The sequence below is a fragment of the Bactrocera oleae genome, chromosome 6 (genome assembly GCF_042242935.1).
Source record: "Bactrocera oleae isolate idBacOlea1 chromosome 6, idBacOlea1, whole genome shotgun sequence".
NCBI classification, from domain to species: Eukaryota; Metazoa; Arthropoda; class Insecta; order Diptera; family Tephritidae; genus Bactrocera; species Bactrocera oleae.
In genome coordinates this window covers 49,574,846-49,593,469 of record NC_091540.1, presented here as the reverse complement: position 1 = coordinate 49,593,469, position 18,624 = coordinate 49,574,846, and the positions used below count along the sequence as shown (strand labels likewise).

The 18,624-nt window shown below is 36.3% G+C and overlaps 4 protein-coding genes across 6 annotated transcripts in view; 3 read left to right on the top strand and 1 right to left on the bottom strand.

Annotated features, from left to right (window-relative positions):
- Fife (regulating synaptic membrane exocytosis protein fife) overlaps positions 1 to 18,624 on the bottom strand; it is a 231,038-nt gene that overhangs the window by 142,170 nt on the left and 70,244 nt on the right. The window lies entirely within an intron of this gene.
- On the top strand, positions 1,783 to 3,226 carry LOC138857677 (lysosomal aspartic protease-like). Its single transcript, XM_070111219.1, has 2 exons — positions 1,783 to 1,941; positions 2,034 to 3,226. The coding sequence occupies exon 2, from the start codon at positions 2,038 to 2,040 to the stop codon at positions 3,157 to 3,159; it is 1,122 nt and encodes a 373-aa protein (XP_069967320.1). The 5' UTR covers positions 1,783 to 1,941; positions 2,034 to 2,037; the 3' UTR covers positions 3,160 to 3,226.
- LOC106625220 (lysosomal aspartic protease-like) lies at positions 9,194 to 10,638 on the top strand. Its single transcript, XM_070111239.1, has 2 exons — positions 9,194 to 9,353; positions 9,446 to 10,638. The coding sequence occupies exon 2, from the start codon at positions 9,450 to 9,452 to the stop codon at positions 10,569 to 10,571; it is 1,122 nt and encodes a 373-aa protein (XP_069967340.1). The 5' UTR covers positions 9,194 to 9,353; positions 9,446 to 9,449; the 3' UTR covers positions 10,572 to 10,638.
- Positions 13,704 to 14,859, top strand: LOC106624636 (lysosomal aspartic protease-like). The gene has a single exon (XM_014244397.3). It carries the CDS (start codon positions 13,719 to 13,721, stop codon positions 14,838 to 14,840), a length of 1,122 nt encoding a protein of 373 aa, XP_014099872.2. The 5' UTR covers positions 13,704 to 13,718; the 3' UTR covers positions 14,841 to 14,859.

Sequence of the window (18,624 nt, the reverse complement as noted above, 5' to 3'; positions counted from 1 at the left end):
TGAACTAAACGATTCGTATGGAGGAGAAGGAAGCTCATATTATAGGTTTAAGGGGAGACAAAGTGATAGTGTGCTATAGAATACTCAAAGAAGAAGAAGACACATTAGAATGGGCGCAATTATGTCTCGATTAAGCACTTTGCGAATTTATGTGTATTTATTTTAATGTTTGTTATCTTAAGTAGTTTGTGAGATAATACTCAATGTTGTTGTTTATAAATGTTTGTTGCTGGAACAGCCAAAATAGAAAAGTAGCAAATATTCGCAGGTCAGTAAACCCAAACTCAGCATGAGTTGGCAGTGTAGAATGATATATCCATTTAGAGGTTTGTAAAGGTAAGTGTATCAGGAATATTTAAGAAAACTTGTTTACCATTTGTAATGATCAACCAATTAAAGAGAAGCATTTGAAACGGTTATGCAATTAAAAGAAGGAGAAAAAATCGGAAGACAATAAGCTTCGCACTTAATTCGTATTTTAAAATTGTATGCTTTTATTTTTTCAATATAAAATATAGTTAAATAATTTGGTATATAGTTCTTGAAAGCATAATTCAGGCGAAGCGACTATCTCATTCTTGCTACAATCAAGTATATCCATATATACTATATAAATTTATAAGCTACTTTGTTATCATTATACGTGAATCTTTAAGTACTTGTGTTCGTCCATTAACTTTCTAGGCCAAAATATATTTATATTTCACCAGTTTGGAAGCTACTACTGATTTAAAAAGTTTCACTGATAATGCAATTAGAATTAATAAAAATAATATTAAATAAATAAGGAAGTGCTGAATTTGGATGCAGCCGAATACCAGTTGAATTTTCAACTTGTACGAATTACAGGCTGAAGAAATCTTTGCATGTGTCTTTTTGTTTGATGGAAGGATCCTTTATAGTTTTTATTGCCAAAAACTTGAAAGCCTCACAAATATTACGAAGTAGTGTTACGGAGAGAGGCATTGAAAACTAGATCTGGTTGGAGATATAGGTTTCTCCCCAGGTCAATTTTGTCTGAACATTTTTTTCTGTTAAACAGATTCGAATTTTAGCAAAACGTTTTATACTCCACGCAACGCTGGAAATTTTTTATCGGTGATAATAGACTAACATATTTTTACCTTGATCTACAGTAACAGAAAATGTAATATGTACCAATATGTGTGAAATTCAGCTTAACTTTATGAAGTTCAGTTAGCATAAATCATTGCAAACATTCCTGAGTCAAATGTATCAGGTTAAAAGGAGGGTGCATTGAGAATTATTTTGCCATTTTTTTAAATTATTGTGATTTGCTTTTTTTATACTAAATATATAATATATATCGGTTCGCCCAAGCCATAAGTTCATTCTCAAGATACAAAGTTCAAAAAATATGCACGAAGCCAGTGGATAATTTTTATGTGTTAAAACAATTTGAATCTGTAGTATTTTCATAAAAGAGTCGGTACAGATATTGTTAAGCTTTTCACGGGAGGCTAACAGATTATAATAGCGTACTTTCTGGAACACTTACCCATACTGCAAACCTTTGGCACACATTCTGTTATATCATCAATCTCCATATATTTTATCCGCATTGTCCAAAAATGGTCTTTCTTAATCCTAATCTAACTCGGCTTCTCGGGAGCCGATTGAGGTTTCAAAATAAATATAATATAAACGACCAAAAGCTACTGACCCCCTGAGTATCCTATTCCTTCTGAATAAACAAAGTGCTCGAGCACAAGCTCCAATGTATATTATTTAAAACACTTGAATAAAACTTGTAGACACCGGTAATCTAAAAAATTTAGAGCACTTGTCTAATTAGCTTCGAGTGATTATCAGAAAAAGATATGACACAGGTATGGACTATATAAGAGGCGAGCTACAAAATGTATGACACAGTTGTATATCATCAGTGAGTGGTATACGCCATTAACAAAAAAGCTAACGGTAAGAAGGCTCTAACGGTTGCATTATTTCTATTACATACTCTCAACAGTTTGATATTCTAACAATTATTTTTTAACTTTTCTTCTTAACAGCAAAATGTTCAAGTTCTTCGTATTCTTCACCATTTGCGCCGCCTTGGCCTCGGCCAACATGGTGCGCGTGCCCATTTACAAGAACTCCAACTACCGTAAGACACCCCAATCCGTAAAAACCGAAACGGCTTACTTGCGCGGTAAATACAATGTTGCCGGTTTCCGTGCCACTGAGCAATTGGATAACGAGTTGAACATGGAATACTACGGCAAGATCACCATTGGTACACCACCACAGGAATTCTTAGTACTCTTCGATTCTGGTTCCTCAAATTTGTGGGTGCCATCAGCATCCTGCCCTTACAGCAATGTGGCCTGCCAGATCCACAACAGATATAACTCGAGCGCTTCCAGCACTTATGTAGCCAATGGTGAATACTTCTCCATCCAATACGGTTCCGGTAGTTTGTCTGGTTTCTTGTCACAGGATACCGTCAGTGTAGCTGGACTAACCATTAGCAATCAAGTTTTCGCTGAAGCTATGTTAGAACCTGGTACCAGCTTCGTTTACTCAAATTTCGATGGCTTAATGGGTATGGCTTTCCAACAAATTTCTAATGACAACGTAGTGCCACCATTCTACAACATGTGGTCTCAGGGTTTGATTAGCGAGAATTTGTTCTCCTTCTATTTGGCACGTGCTGGATCCTCGTCTCAAGGTGGTGAAATGATTTTGGGTGGTTCTGATTCCAGCCTCTACCAAGGTAGTCTCACCTATGTGCCGATCTCTGAACAAGGTTACTGGCAATTCGCAATGGATGGCGGTAGCATTGGTGGTCTTGTCTTGTGCGACGGTGGTTGCCAAGCCATCGCCGATACTGGCACCTCTCTCATTGTTGCTCCATACTACGGTTATGTCGTATACATGAGCATCGTAGATCCCGATGGTGATGGTTTAATTGATTGTTCAGCCGTCAGCTTCCTTCCCGATTTGGAATTGGTCATTGGCGGTACGACCTTCACCGTTCCAGCTTCGCAATACGTTATCGAATCTGAGGGACAATGCTCACCTGCCATTAGCTACATGGGTACTGACTTCTGGATCTTGGGTGATATCTTTATTGGCATGTACTACACCGAATTCGATATGGGCAATAACCGTATTGGCTTTGCTCCAGTCGCATAAGTATTTTCGAAAAATTGGAAAATTGTTCCTTGAATAAATTGAGATGTAATATTTGAATGAGAAAAAAGTTGTTTTTATATGGAATCACAATCACATCTTACAGCATTGCTATAGTGTTTGCAATTTATTCTTTCCAAAAATATTGGGAAGATCAACACCGACAGCAAAACTCAGTGAACTCGAATATATTATGACTTCGTCTAAACAAGTTGAAGCCTCAAATAAGTTATTTTAAAGTCTGCCGTTATACACCCAGCTCATGGTTAATAGTATCAAAGTATAGTATTAGAAAGGACTTCCGAAAACATTAGAGGTTTTACTATTTAACCACATATCATTTTGATGGTTTTCCCAGCAGTTGATAGTATATTACCGACCTCTGTACGATGCTTACAAATCTCTAGTTTTTGTTTTACGAAATATCATAGATAAATCTGGCAGATCGCAGTCTTCAAGCAATTACTTAAGATAGGTGAGATATACATACTATATTTTGTGAAACGCTATTCAACTGAATGTGAGAACATCATAATTACCCATATAGTTTGATTTCGCTGATCTGCAACACGATTCCCCTCAGGATGCCAGGGAATATGAGTACCAAGTTTCATTAAGATATTTGAATTTTTACTCAAGTTATTGCTTGCAGAGACTGACGAACGGAACTCGGAATTCAAGTCATCTTGATTTTACATACGTATATAGATATATACTAGCAGATCACTTGTTTTGCAAGAGTATATTGTAAGTATAGCAAAACCGACTGTGACTGTATCGCGAACAAGAGACAAGTAGATAATGACTTCAAAGCACTGACCTGCACCGAGCAAAGAAAAGACCGAAAAATTATAAAAACAGAAACAGAAACAGAAAGAATGGCAATGCTATATGTCTGCAAGTTGCAATCGAGAAACCGGTAGACCAAATGCTGAAATCATATATGGGACAGTGAGGCATTGAATCATTTATGCTGATTATTCTATACTACAAGTAGAATACATCGGTTGAAACTTGTCCATTCATAAAAAGTTTTTCTTAGTTACCTGATTGAGCGGTAGTCGGAGACTTAACAAAATTATTATGTTGGTCATGTAACCCTATTTATTAGGAAATATAGTACTAATAAAAAAAAAGCAATTACTAGAATAACAATTGTTTGATTTTCACCGCTCATTTTAAGCCTCTTTACAGTGAGTCTTATCATTTGCACATACGCACGAACTTAGTCCTTTCTTACTTTATATTAAAATAAAGGGGTTTCCAATTCACCAATTTCGGGTTTAACGGACGTATATATGTATCTGTTGGATATTTTTTGGCGGACGATGTCACCAATGCTAACTATTTCAAAAATGAGAGCCAAATATGAAATAAAGCACTAGGGCTAGATGAGTCGCTGTGACTTAGGGGAGGGCACAATAGACCATAGGTCGCGGTGCACACCTCAATCTCAATCACTATGAAATAAAGCAGACATATTTTAAAACTTGAATGCCTGTTTTATTCTATTTCAACTCAACTCGCCCTTATTGAAACAACCATGCATATGATACTTTAAATCAAGATCGCTTTCATTAATTCCTTAATCCTTTCCACAGTGAAAAAATTCTGTTAAGGTAAAATTTTATATAAAAATAATGTAAATATATTATATAATGCATAATTATATAACAATCTCGAGTTAAAGAAAGGCAAGAGAGCCTCGTAGAGAACTTTTTGTGATGAGTACTCATATTTTCTAGCGAAAAATCCTGCTCCATTATGGTGTCTGAGAAATGCGGATATTGGTTGGACCGCGAGCAGCGAGGAGTCGTTTGAACTACTCCTGGATGCTTACTTACCATTCAACCATTCCGCTGAAGAAGTGCCATTGGGGGAGTTTCGAGAGGGCTGTACAGCCTTTTTAGTACTTTTGGATTAACATCACCTCACCTGGGCGCTGAATTCATTATTAACATAAGCCCTTGAAAATTTTGAACTGGAATTGATCGTCAAGTATCTCATATACGGCCTTTTCTGCGACAGAACAGTTGTTGTGGTGTGGAGTAGTGTAAAGATATCCCGAAAAGTTTACTTGGGCACTCCGCAGGGTGGGGTACTTTCCCCACTACTTTGGATCTTGGTAGTTACCGACCTACTCAAAGAACTCGAGAAACGAAGTTGTCCAGTGACAGCCTACGCTGACGTCGTTGTTAAATGTTATATCGTATACTTCCTTATGGTTAAAGAAAAATTCCTAAATACCGTCTACAAGCTTATCGGAGGGTACCTTAACATGGTACCCAACTGGGCGAATAGAAGCGACTCAGCAGTCAACCCAAGTAAAACTGAAATGGTTTTAGTTACCAGCAAGTATTAGATCCCAGACGTGCCTCTTCCTTCATTCGGCAGTTCATGTCTTCAACCGGTTGAGGAGAGCGTAAGTATGGTATCGGTTTGCAATATATTGCTGTAGAAGAGCTTTAAGTAAAAGGTGTGGACTCTCACCAAGGGCGGTGTTTTGGTTCTACGAAACAGTCAAGCCAATAATGTTCTATGATGTACGAGTATTCGTCTTTTAGTGGACGCTCGATAGCCTTTTCACTCACAGAGAGCGGATCTCATATGCATCTCTGGGGCACTGCAGACTACACCAAAAATAGCACTTAACGCCATTTAACACATAGCACCCATAGTGCTTTGGGGTGTGCCATCTTATGATCAACAAGTAAGGAAGGACTAAGTTTGGGCCTAACCGAATATTTCATACGGGTTTTTATCCAAATGTGGGCGGAGCCACGCCCATCGTCAAATTTTGACAGCAGCTGCCAAAAAGCCCTCTCCTATGGTCTCGGGGGTAAAATTTTCTACTTTTGACGTATTTATTTATTGATTTATCACGAATTTAATAATTTTTAACAGAACCGTTATATGGGGAGTAGCGAGGCTTATCATCCAATTTCAGCTATTTTTACTGTGCTGTTAGAGGTGCTTAGCGGATGTATGCTTTGATTTAAATAGCTTGAATGATTTAGGTGATATGTACGTTTAACCTCTTAGGTTAAACCATTTTTTTCAAACCATTTGGCGCACTGGTGCCCTTTGCTATTGTAATACCCTGTGCCAATTTACTGTTTCATACAGGCTTTCTTTAAATGGCGTTTTGGGGGCGTGGTAGTGGTTCTGTTATGCTCATCTACTAACTCGTGCTCGTTTTTTTTTTTTTTGTTAAGAAATACGTGTACTTAGTTTCATTACGATATCTCAATTTTTATTCAAGTCATAGCTTGCAAGGACGAACGGCACCGTACAAGATAATGATTGAATTATAGACGAGCTAACACAATAACTATTAACACATGAGAATATATGATGATGAACTAAACCATTCGTATAGAGGAGAAGGAAGCTCATATTATAGGTTTAAGGGGAGACAAACTATTTGTGCCTGAGTTAAGTTTGGCGATAGTGTGCTATAGAATACTCATAACTAATACAAACTTTCCGATATACCTTTACAAACTGTGTCATATTACTCAGCGCAAACATGTTAAGCGATGGTAACATCCACCTAATTAATTTAGAGTTATTACCACAATTAATGGATACCCAAGGATTTATGATATAGTTTCATACCATCGTGTGGTGTAATACGACAACAATGTAGAACTCAATTAGAGAACAAATTTAATTAGTTTTTTCTCTTTCCGAAATAAAAATGTTCATATTCTTTGTTTTCATCAGCATTTGTGCTACCTTGGCCTCGATGGGGTTTAATCCCATCTACAAGAACCTCAACATCCGCAAAATCGAAGCAACGCGATCCCCGATACTGACACTTCTCTCATTGTGACCCCATACTATGGATTTGTTTTCTACATGAACATATTGAACCGAAATTGCATAACTGTTCGACCGATTTACAACTCCTCCTGTTTGCGATATACCCCCGTTTTGAACCACATGATTTCACTTGTCTGAGACGTGTTAATAAAATTGGATAAATAACTTCGCTTAACAGTATGATTTTGTGGTATTATGTGGAGTATGGGTTATAATGGACCACACCTCCTATTAGATCGGACCCTCTCGCGATATCTTTATGAAATTTGGCAATAATGTTCGTCTTGGTATCATATATATCGCGACCCTAAATCGTATTTATGTTAAAAAAGTGGTCTTGACATAATATGGTCACGAATAACAATACCGAAAAACAAGTAAATTCAGTTAATATCTTTCTTTAACCGAGATATGATGAACCGACGTCCAAAAGTTCCCTCGATTTAACGTGAAGGTGAGGACCAAATATATAATATTTATACTCATATCGGTATAAATAATCGGTCAAGGCAAAGCTATGTTTCAGTGTTATATAAGTCAAATAAGAAGAAAACACATTAGGATGGGCGCAATTATGTCTCGATTAAGCACTTTGCGAATTTATGTGTATTTATTTTAATGTTCGTTATCTTAAGTAGTTTGTGAGATAATACTCAATGTTGTTGTTTATAAATGTTTGTTGCTGGAACAGCCAAAATAGAAAAGTAGTAAATATTCGCAGGTCAGTAAACCCAAACTCAGCATGAGTTGGCAGTGTAGAATGATATATCCATTTAGAGGTTTGTAAAGGTCAGTGTATCAGGAATAGTTATGAAGTTTATCATTTGTAATGATCAATCAATCAAAGAAAAGCATTTGAAACGGTTATGCAATTAAAAGAAGGACAACAATAAGCTTTGCACTTATTTTGTATTTTAAAATGGAATGCTTTTATTTTTTCAATATAAAATATAGTTAAATAATTTGGTATATAGTTCTTGAAAGTATAAGGGACTATCTTATACTTGCTACAATCAAGTATATACATATATACTATATAAATTTATAAGCTACTTCGTTATCATTATACGTGAATCTTTAAGTACTTGTGTTTGTCCATTAACTTTCTAGGCCAAAATATATTTATATTTCACCAGTTTGGAAGCTACTACTGATTTATAGAGTTTCACTGATAATGCAATTAGAATTAATAATAATAATATTAAATAAATAAGGAAGTGCTGAATTCGGATGCAGCCGAATACCAGTTGAATTTCCAACTTGTACGAAATACAGGCTGAAGAAATCTCTGCATGTGTCTTTTTGTTTGATGGAAGGATCCTTTAAAGTTTTTATTGTGAAAAACTTGAAAGCCTCACAAAAATTACGAAGTAGTGTTACGGAGAGAGGCATTGAAAACTAGATCTGATTTGAGATATAGGTTTCTCCCCAGGTCAATTGAGTCTGAACATTTTTTTCTGTTAAACAGATTCGAATTTTAGCCAAACGTTTTTTACTCCACGCAACGCTGGAAATTTTTTATCGGAGATAATAGACTAACATATTTTTTCCTTCATCTACAGTAACAGAAAATGTAATCTGTACCAATATGTATGAAATTCAACTTAATTGTATGAAGTTCAGTTAGCATTAATCATTGCAAACATTCCTGGGTCAAATGTATAAGGTGAAAAGGAGGGTGCATTGAGAATTACTTTGCCATTTTTTTAAATTATTGTGATTTGCTTTTTTTATACTAAATATATATATCGGTTCGCCCACGCCATAAGTTCATTCTCAAAATACGAAGTTCGAAAAATATGCACGAAGCGAGTGTTAAAACAATCTGAGTCTGTAGTATTTTCATAAAAGAGTCGGTACAGATATTGTTAAGCTTTTCACGGGAGGCTAACAGATTATAATAGCGTACTTTCTGGAACACTTCCCCATACTGCAAACCTTTGGCACACATTCTGTTATAAAATCAATCTTTTCAAAACTTGGCAAATATCCATATATTTTATCCGCATTGTCCAAAAATAGTCTTTCTAAATCCTAATCTAACTCGGCTTCTCGGGAGCCGATTGAGGTTTCAAAATAAATATTATATAAACGACCAAAAGCTACTGACCCCCTGAATATCCTATTCCTTCTAAATAAACAAAGTGCTCGAGCACAAGCTCCAATGTGTATTATAATATTTAAAACACTTAAATAAAACTTGTAGACACCGGTAATCTAAAAAATTTAGAGCACTTGTCTAATTAGCTTCGAGTGATTATCAGAAAAAGATATGACACAGGTATGGACTATATAAGAGGCGAGCTGCAAAATTTATGACACAGTTGTATATCATCAGTGAGTGGTATACGCCATTAACAAAAAAGCTAACGGTAAGAAGGCTCTAACGGTTGCATTATTTCTATTACATACTCTCAACAGTTTGATATTCTAACATTTATTTTTTAACTTTTCTTCTTAACAGCAAAATGTTCAAGTTCTTCGTATTCTTCACCATTTGCGCCGCCTTGGCCTCGGCCAACATGGTGCGCGTGCCCATTTACAAGAACTCCAACTACCGTAAGACACCCCAATCCGTAAAAACCGAAACGGCTTACTTGCGCGGTAAATACAATGTTGCCGGTTTCCGTGCCACTGAGCAATTGGATAACGAGTTGAACATGGAATACTACGGCAAGATCACCATTGGTACACCACCACAGGAATTCTTAGTACTCTTCGATTCTGGTTCCTCAAATTTGTGGGTGCCATCAGCATCCTGCCCTTACAGCAATGTGGCCTGCCAGATCCACAACAAATATAACTCCAGCGCTTCCAGCACTTATGTAGCCAATGGTGAATACTTCTCCATCCAATACGGTTCCGGTAGTTTGTCTGGTTTCTTGTCACAGGATACCGTCAGTGTAGCTGGACTAACCATTAGCAATCAAGTTTTCGCTGAAGCTATGTTAGAACCTGGTACCAGCTTCGTTTACTCAAACTTCGATGGCTTAATGGGTATGGCTTTCCAACAAATTTCTAATGACAACGTAGTGCCACCATTCTACAACATGTGGTCTCAGGGTTTGATAAGCGAGAATTTGTTCTCCTTCTATTTGGCACGTGCTGGATCCTCGTCTCAAGGTGGTGAAATGATTTTGGGTGGTTCTGATTCCAGCCTCTACCAAGGTAGTCTCACCTATGTGCCGATCTCTGAACAAGGTTACTGGCAATTCGCAATGGATGGCGGTAGCATTGGTGGTCTTGTCTTGTGCGACGGTGGTTGCCAAGCCATCGCCGATACTGGCACCTCTCTCATTGTTGCTCCATACTACGGTTATGTCGTATACATGAGCATCGTAGATCCCGATGGTGATGGTTTAATTGATTGTTCAGCCGTCAGCTTCCTTCCCGATTTGGAATTGGTCATTGGCGGTACGACCTTCACCGTTCCAGCTTCGCAATACGTTATCGAATCTGAGGGACAATGCTCACCTGCCATTAGCTACATGGGTACTGACTTCTGGATCTTGGGTGATATCTTTATTGGCATGTACTACACCGAATTCGATATGGGCAATAACCGTATTGGCTTTGCTCCAGTCGCATAAGTATTTTCGAAAAATTGGAAAATTGTTCGTTGAATAAATTGAGATGTAATATTTGAATGAGAAAAAAGTTGTTTTTATATGCAATCACAATACATCTAACAGCATTGCTATAGCGTTTGCAATTTATTCTTTCCAAAAACATTGGGAAGATCAACACCGACAGCAAAACTCAGTGAACTCGAATATATTATGACTTCGCCTAAACAAGTTGAAGCCTCAAATAAGTTATTTTAAAGTCTGCCGTTATACACCCAGCTCATGGTTAATAGTATCAAAGTATAGTATTAGAAAGAACTTCCGAAAACATTAGAGGTTTTAATATTTAACCACATATCATTTTGATGGTTTTCCCAGCATTTGCTAGTATATTACCGACCTCTGCACGATGCTTACAAATCTCTAGTTTTTGTTTTACGAAATATCATAGATAAATCTGGCAGATCGCAGTCTTCAAGCAAGTACTTAAGATATGCGAGGTATATATACCATATTTTGTGAAACACTATTCAACTGATAGTTGTTTCGCTGATCTGCAACACGATTCTCCCCAGGATGCCAGGGAACATGAGTACCAAGTTTCATTAAGATATTTGAATTTTTACTCAAGTTATTGCTTGCAGGGACAGACGAACGGATGAAGGGAGGGGCGGATGTACGGACAGGCAGATTTCTCGGAATTCAAATCATCTTGATTTTATATACATATATAGATATATACTAGCAGATCACTTGTATTGCCATTCCACTTGGGGGGAATAGCACCCCATATAGATAATGAGATGTGAAGATTGAACTTTTAGTATTATTTATATTCTATTCCGCACACGACCGTTTTATAGGGAGCTAACTCCTCGAGTGCACCATGCAGCACTTTATTCCCTGACATGGACTCCGCTTCCGTGCCCCAATGACTCCAATTCGCATATTTTAATGTGCGGCATAGCCGAGCGGCTTTTCTAATACTTACAATTAATAGTAATTTCCGAATCGAATTATTCAAAAAGTTTATAAAGGTATCGGATCTTGAATACGAAGTAATTAAATTTGATAAGCATTAATACTAAGGTAATGAGCTTTTACTTAAAAGGCACTTACTGTGACGTAACTATAACATTTAGACATATGTTGTCCCGTCAGTTGTTGTAGATAGTTATATAATATGTTCTGCAAAGTCGTAGTACATTCCTTTGTTGTAGGATGTATGACATTTTTTTGATGATTTTTCACATCTTGGGTTACAATTTTAACGTTTTAGTAAAAAGCCTTGATTTTTTTGAAGAGTTGGAAGAGTATAGCAGAACCAACTGTAACTGTATCGCGAACAAGAGACAAGTAGATAATGACTTCAAAGCACTGACCTGCACCGAGCAAAGAAAAAACCGTAAAATCCTTAAAACAGAAACAGAAACAGAAAAAATGGCAATGCTATATGTCTGCAAGTTGCAATCGAGATTTGCAATTCCGGTAGACCAAATGCTGAAATCATGACAGTGAGGCATTGAATCATTTATGCTGATTACTTTATACTAGAATACATCGGTTAAAACTTGTCCATTCATAAAAAGTTTGCTTTGTAATTTCATTGTAAATATTCGTGAATATGAATTCACAACTGATTGAGCGGTGGGCAATATAATACTGATTTATAAAGAGCTAATTACTCAAGGCCGACCAATTTTAGGTTTTAAAAAAAAATAAGCAATTGCTAAATAACAATTGTTTGATTTTCACCGCTCATTTCATGCCTCTTCACAGTGTATCTTATCAGTTATCATTGGACTGTTTAAAGGTAAATTTCATGATATTACAAAAAGTTTTGAAATATTTGATAAGATCAAAATGTATTATCTCACGTACATAGATCTCCCTTGAAGGCAAAACCAAACTATTTTCTGTTCTTAACTAATTACACTGGCTAACAAGATTTTAGTTTTTTTCACATAAAAATTTCTATTATATTTTGATTGTATTAGGGTATTTAAACAATAATATGTGACTGAAAAAAATTGAAACGTGAGGTATTTTTGTGACATAAAAACATATATATTTTCTTAAAAAATACAAACATCATCTATATGGAAAGAAATATAAAATATACTTATGAGTTTTGTGAATATTTGGCTTCTGGAAAGTCTATTTTCAGTCTCTAACAATAATCTGCTAGCATTCCTGCACTCCATTTCCCTTGATAGCGCTTCTCCATTAAGAAAATATCCTGATGGAACCTTTCGCTTTGTTTGTCACACACAGCACGCAAGTTTTTACTGATCATTCAGTTATTCTTCAAAGTTTTTATCCTTTATCAGTTGCCGTATTTGTGGACCTACAAATATTCCCTCTTTAATTTTTGCCTCGCTGAGTTTGGGGAGTTTCTTTTTCAGATAAACAAGTCCACTGCCATCAATTTGGAGGCTTTTGGCACAGCTAATTCGACACTATGTAGGATGGGTCAGTTGGCCGAAGACAAGTTTGGGCTTGGTTTTAATGTCTTTTGTTTGAGTTAAACGAAACTAACAATCACTTACATGATCCTTTGGTTCGGTCCAAATCAGTGGTATAGCAAATGACACATGTCTGGGTTCTTGTTTAGCCCAATCTTTTAGCAATATCACACACGTTACACAATATTTATGTAGAACCTAGTATTTAATGTGATACCTCACAGTAAATCCAAAATAGTCTAAATAGCACTGTCCAATTAATGACGTGAAATTACGATGATGAGATTTAAAAGTTAATATATAACACATATGTATATATGTTAGTCGAATAAAATATTTATACAAGTACAGTCGTATAAATGAAGTTATTTACAAATGACACGTAAATGAGCTCAGAAATGAATATATAACTGGCATGAAAAAACTGGACGTGATTGAAACAAAATTATTTTATATTGTTAATAGGGGTACACCAACATAAACAGAATTTATCACAAAGTTCGTGTGACAAAAATACGACGTCGCAGCTTAATTCGGCTATATAAAAACGAAGAGCTGCAAAATTTATGGCACAGTTGCATACTAGTATCATCGGTGGGTGTTATACGCCATTAAAAAACAACTAACATTTGAATAATGTTTACTTCCTAACCTCATCTACTAAATATTCTAAAGGGTTTTTCTAACTTCTCGTTCCAATAGAAAAATGTTCACGTTCTTCGTAGTCCTCACCATTTGCGTCGCCTTGGCCTCGGCTAATATGATGCGCGTGCCCATTTACAAGAACTCCAACTGCCGTAAGACACCCCAATCGGTAAGAACCGAAACGGCTTACTTGTGCGGTAAATACAATGTTGCCGATTCTCGCGTCACTGAGCAATTGGATAACTACTTGAACATGGAATACTACGGCAATATCACTATCGGTACACCACCACAGGAATTCTTAGTGCTCTTCGATACTGGTTCCTCAAACTTGTGGGTGCCATCATCGAGCTGCTCTACCAGCAATGTGGCCTGCCAGAACCACAACAAATATAACTCCAGCGCTTCCAGCACTTATGTAGCCAATGGTGAATACTTCTCCATCCAATACGGTTCCGGTAGTTTGTCTGGTTTCTTGTCCCAGGATACCGTCAGTGTAGCTGGATTAACCATTCGCAATCAAGTTTTCGCTGAAGCTATGCAAGAACCCGGTAACATCTTCGTTAATACCGGTTTCGATGGTTTAATGGGTATGGCTTTCCAACAAATGTCTAGTGACAACGTAGTGCCACCATTCTACAACATGTGGTCTCAGGGTTTGATAAGCGAGAATTTGTTCTCCTTCTATTTGGCACGTGCTGGATCCTCGTCTCAAGGTGGTGAAATGATTTTGGGTGGTTCTGATTCCAGCCTCTACCAAGGTAGTCTCACCTATGTGCCCATCTCTGAACAAGGTTACTGGCAATTCGCAATGGATGGCGGTAGCATTGGTGGTCTTGTCTTGTGCGACGGTGGTTGCCAAGCCATCGCCGATACTGGCACCTCTCTTATAGTTGTCCCATACATCGATTACGAGGTATACATGAGCATCGTAGATGCCGATGGTGATGATTATATTGAATGTTCGACCGTTAGCAGTCTTCCCGACTTGCAGTTCGTGATTGGCGGTACGACCTTCGCCGTTCCAGCTTCGCAATACGTTATCGAATCTGAAGGACAATGCTCACCTGCCATTAGCTACATGGATACTGACGTCTGGATCTTGGGTGATATCTTTATTGGCATGTACTACACCGAATTCGATATGGGCAATAACCGTATTGGCTTTGCTCCAGTCGCATAAGTTGTTTTTACAAATCGAAGTTTAGAAGATCCGAGACAATATTTTTTAGTATTGAATATAAAAATTTATAATATAAAAAAAATATATGTTTTAAGTAATAAACACTTGTATTTAGAAGTACGATTGGACTAGCGGTTATTCTATGTGGATGTGGTATTCTGTGTAACTAAGCACCTAGTTAGTTCTACGGGTATTCTTCGAGTTTGCTTTTTCAGTTCACATTTTAATACTGAACGATCGGTACAAGTTAAAAGAAAGTTCAACGGTTTGGATCTTTTACCACGTAGACAGCAATTACTATTTCATTTGCTGCGAGAAAATTATAGAAATTAAATTTAACCGAAAACTATAACGAAAATTATAATATGGGTGTTCACACCAGCTTTGTAATTCGTTAGACGTTAATTGGGCTTTTTATATGCATTTTGTTTTTGTAAAATTAACGGACCATCGTTTTACCAGGTAACGTAGTGCCAATTACACAAGCGTGATAATTTTTTCGAAAGTTGTTCTACACAATATAAACTTTTGCATATTTCTAGGCGGTTTGTATGTGCAGATACTATTATTATCATAGGTAGCTTTCTTACTAGCGGACTGGGTTATCAAGAATTGATGGAAAAGTGCTTGCCTATAGACAACAGTCGTTATCTTTTGACTGCAATAGACACAAATGTAACAGTTACGGTTTCCTCAACTGTGAGTTTTAATTCTCATTGAGCCACTTATAACTTTTAAAGGTGTTTGATAGATTAGGTTGCCAAAAATCTGGAAGAGGGGTTGAAAATTGAGTGCTCTGATATAAACTCGCCTAAACTTACTGGAACTCATTGCTGAAGTCTTGACTTAAGCGTTAGATCAGTAGAGATGCCTAAACAAATTTTATATTGATATCTTGATACCATATTGACGGCTACTGGGCCAATCTTTGGAATCGCGACGGTGAAACTAGAAACACGTGCTGTTTGAAATAAAATAAAGCCCAGGATATTATTCTACTTAAGACTTACTAAAGTTTTACAGGCGCAAAAGAACGCAAATCTACAGGAAAACCCCTCTCTTTCACCATTTTACCGATTTGATAATATTATAGCTCATTTGTTGTAAATGCTTCAGTAATCCAGAAAATCAATCGATCACTATTTGCTTCGAAATTATCGGAGGGAAAATATTTTAGTAAATTTTGCTTCCTCGAAGAATTTTAGAACCCACAATACACTCAATATCAAATTTGAACCGGACGGGTCCATACAAACTGCGTGCGTAAACCGAATAGCTAAACATTTGACACAGCACAACAGAATATAAAGGCATGATAGATGGCGCAATACTAAAAGCTCAAATCTAAAAATGAAGATTACAAAGCAAAAAACATCAAAGCCCTAGAATATGCACCGCAAAACCGCATTTCAGATTTTTAATTGTTTTTCTGCGTATTTCACATTATGTAATTCCACTATAATGACGCATTCTATGCCCGGCTTTAATAGTAAGCCCCGCGGCGCAATATTTTAAGTGACTTAAGTCAATGAAAGCAATAAATTATCAATAGAAAACAATTTACCTGCAATACATTGCCAACCAAAATCAATTGAAAATATAAAATTAATGCGAAAATGCATTTAGTATTTAAAATTATTATGCAACAAACCATTCATCCGAATGAAAAACAGTGCACAGCAAACACGGAGCGGGTTTAAGTACTCAAAATACGCTTGTAAATACCTTAGCGACAACTAGTGCGTCAAGCCAATATTTATGCATACACATATGTAAGTATGAGTAAAAACTACCACGCAGGAAATTTCGAGACCGGGAAGATCAGGTTCATTAAATAATTAAACTAACCAATAAAAAAACGTTTACCTTGGCAGCATCGAAGCTATAATACCCTTCACAGTTTTTTATAGCATAAAAGGGTATAACAAGATCCTTATCTTGATTTTGACTAGTCAGCTTAAATGGAAGCTATATGCTAGGGTGTTCCGATCTAAACAATTTCTTTGGATATTGAGCGATACCTTGGGTAATAGTCTATGCCAAATTTCGTGAAGATACCTTGTCAAATAACATAAGATACGTGGCCAAACAAGGACTTGAGTTTGAACGGTCAGTTTGTGTGACAGCTATTTGCTTAAATTTTCCGATATCGGAAGTTCTGACAAATGAGCAATTTCTTCATAAATAAATGTTGTGTACAAAATTTCAGGCCGATATCCTAAAAACTATGGTACTAGTTCGCGTGTATATGATATGTACAGACGGACTTGGCTAAGTCCACTCATCTTGCCACGCTGATAACTTATATACTTTACCACTACTTTATAGGGTATTCGAAGTTTCTAAACCATATGAAACTAGAAGCATTCTCTTGTATGCGTCGTAAAAAATTCAATAGAGAGAACGTTGTTATATGATGCTTTTCTCTCTCAAATCATGTTTTTTTCTTAATATTACAAAAAATGTTCAAATCTTTAATTCCACATGAATATTTCGGTATTGAAATTTAGTTTTTGAAAATTTTTTAACTAAATATTTCAAACAGATGGTAACCCTTTTCGAAGAAAATTTTATTAGTAAGCTCTCTAGTTTGAAATTCACCTTCTAATAACTCGCTATTTTGAAGGGCTTCTCACATATATAATAGTTCAGACAGCAATATTTGAAGGTTGAATTTAATTAACTAAATTTTTTTGAAGTAAATTTTGAAAAAAGTTCAAAGAATTTTTTTACTGCAAGCTATTACAAAGCACTTTAGTTTGATATCCATATATTGGTAAGTCCTTCCTATATGTTTGAAAGTTTATAGTTTGCAATTTAAATAAAAACAGATGGCAACGCTGACTAAAATATTTTTAATTGTAAGCCACTTTAAGTCAACTCAGTTTAATGCCTTTATGGCATCGTACTTTATGTCATCGCTTCATCTACCAATTCATAAAACTTTTGTTTCTATTTGTCGATTGGCAATAGTTTTTTTAACTAGTGCATTTTCCTGCAGAGTACCTATGTAGGCACATACCCATTTACATATGTATACTTGTATTTACGTAAGTCGTGTGGAGCGATTGCGCATGAAATTCCCGATATGCTTTGTGCAAATGAATAGGAAAACAATAAGGCATTAAATGAAAATAATGTTAGGTATTTCAGTATTTATTGCTTTTTGTGCGCCCATTTACCCACACACTCACACAAACATACCATATAGTACCTATGTACTTACATATGAACTTACACATTTGTTTACTTACATAATAGCATACAATAATAAATGTTCCATTAAAATAATTGATTTCAATGGAAATAACAGTTGAATGGAAAGGTGCACGGCTACTTTATTATATAAACAAACACACACATAATTACACATAAGCAAATATAAATATACAATACCATATGTGCATACATATGTATGTAGATTATCATAAATATATATTTAACTTTGCATATATGCACTTGTACTTCATATGTGTGTAGTCCTGAGCTTTAAATTTATGGCAGCGATTACAATGTGGCGCAACGCCTGCAGACATATTGAAAAGTCACGAAGCAATGGGTAGCGCAGCCGCAAAGTTTGCATGTGCTCGTTGCTGAAAATAGCAGTGAATTTCCAGGCAAACGAGAGCAATGTAAATACTCAAATGAAATGAATGAGGGCGTATTAACAGCCTACGCATTTTCGCAGAGTCAACATATCAATAGTTCACAATTGTTGACTGCAGCGTGGTACTATGTTCGTACTTATACATGCATATGCATGTATGTATATGTGAACGTACGA

Bases quoted from the DNA above. Each gene is read 5' to 3' on its own strand.
- LOC138857677 (XM_070111219.1), top strand. From the start codon at position 2,038: ATGTTCAAGTTCTTCGTATTCTTCACCATTTGCGCCGCCTTGGCCTCG.
- LOC106625220 (XM_070111239.1), top strand. From the start codon at position 9,450: ATGTTCAAGTTCTTCGTATTCTTCACCATTTGCGCCGCCTTGGCCTCG.
- LOC106624636 (XM_014244397.3), top strand. From the start codon at position 13,719: ATGTTCACGTTCTTCGTAGTCCTCACCATTTGCGTCGCCTTGGCCTCG.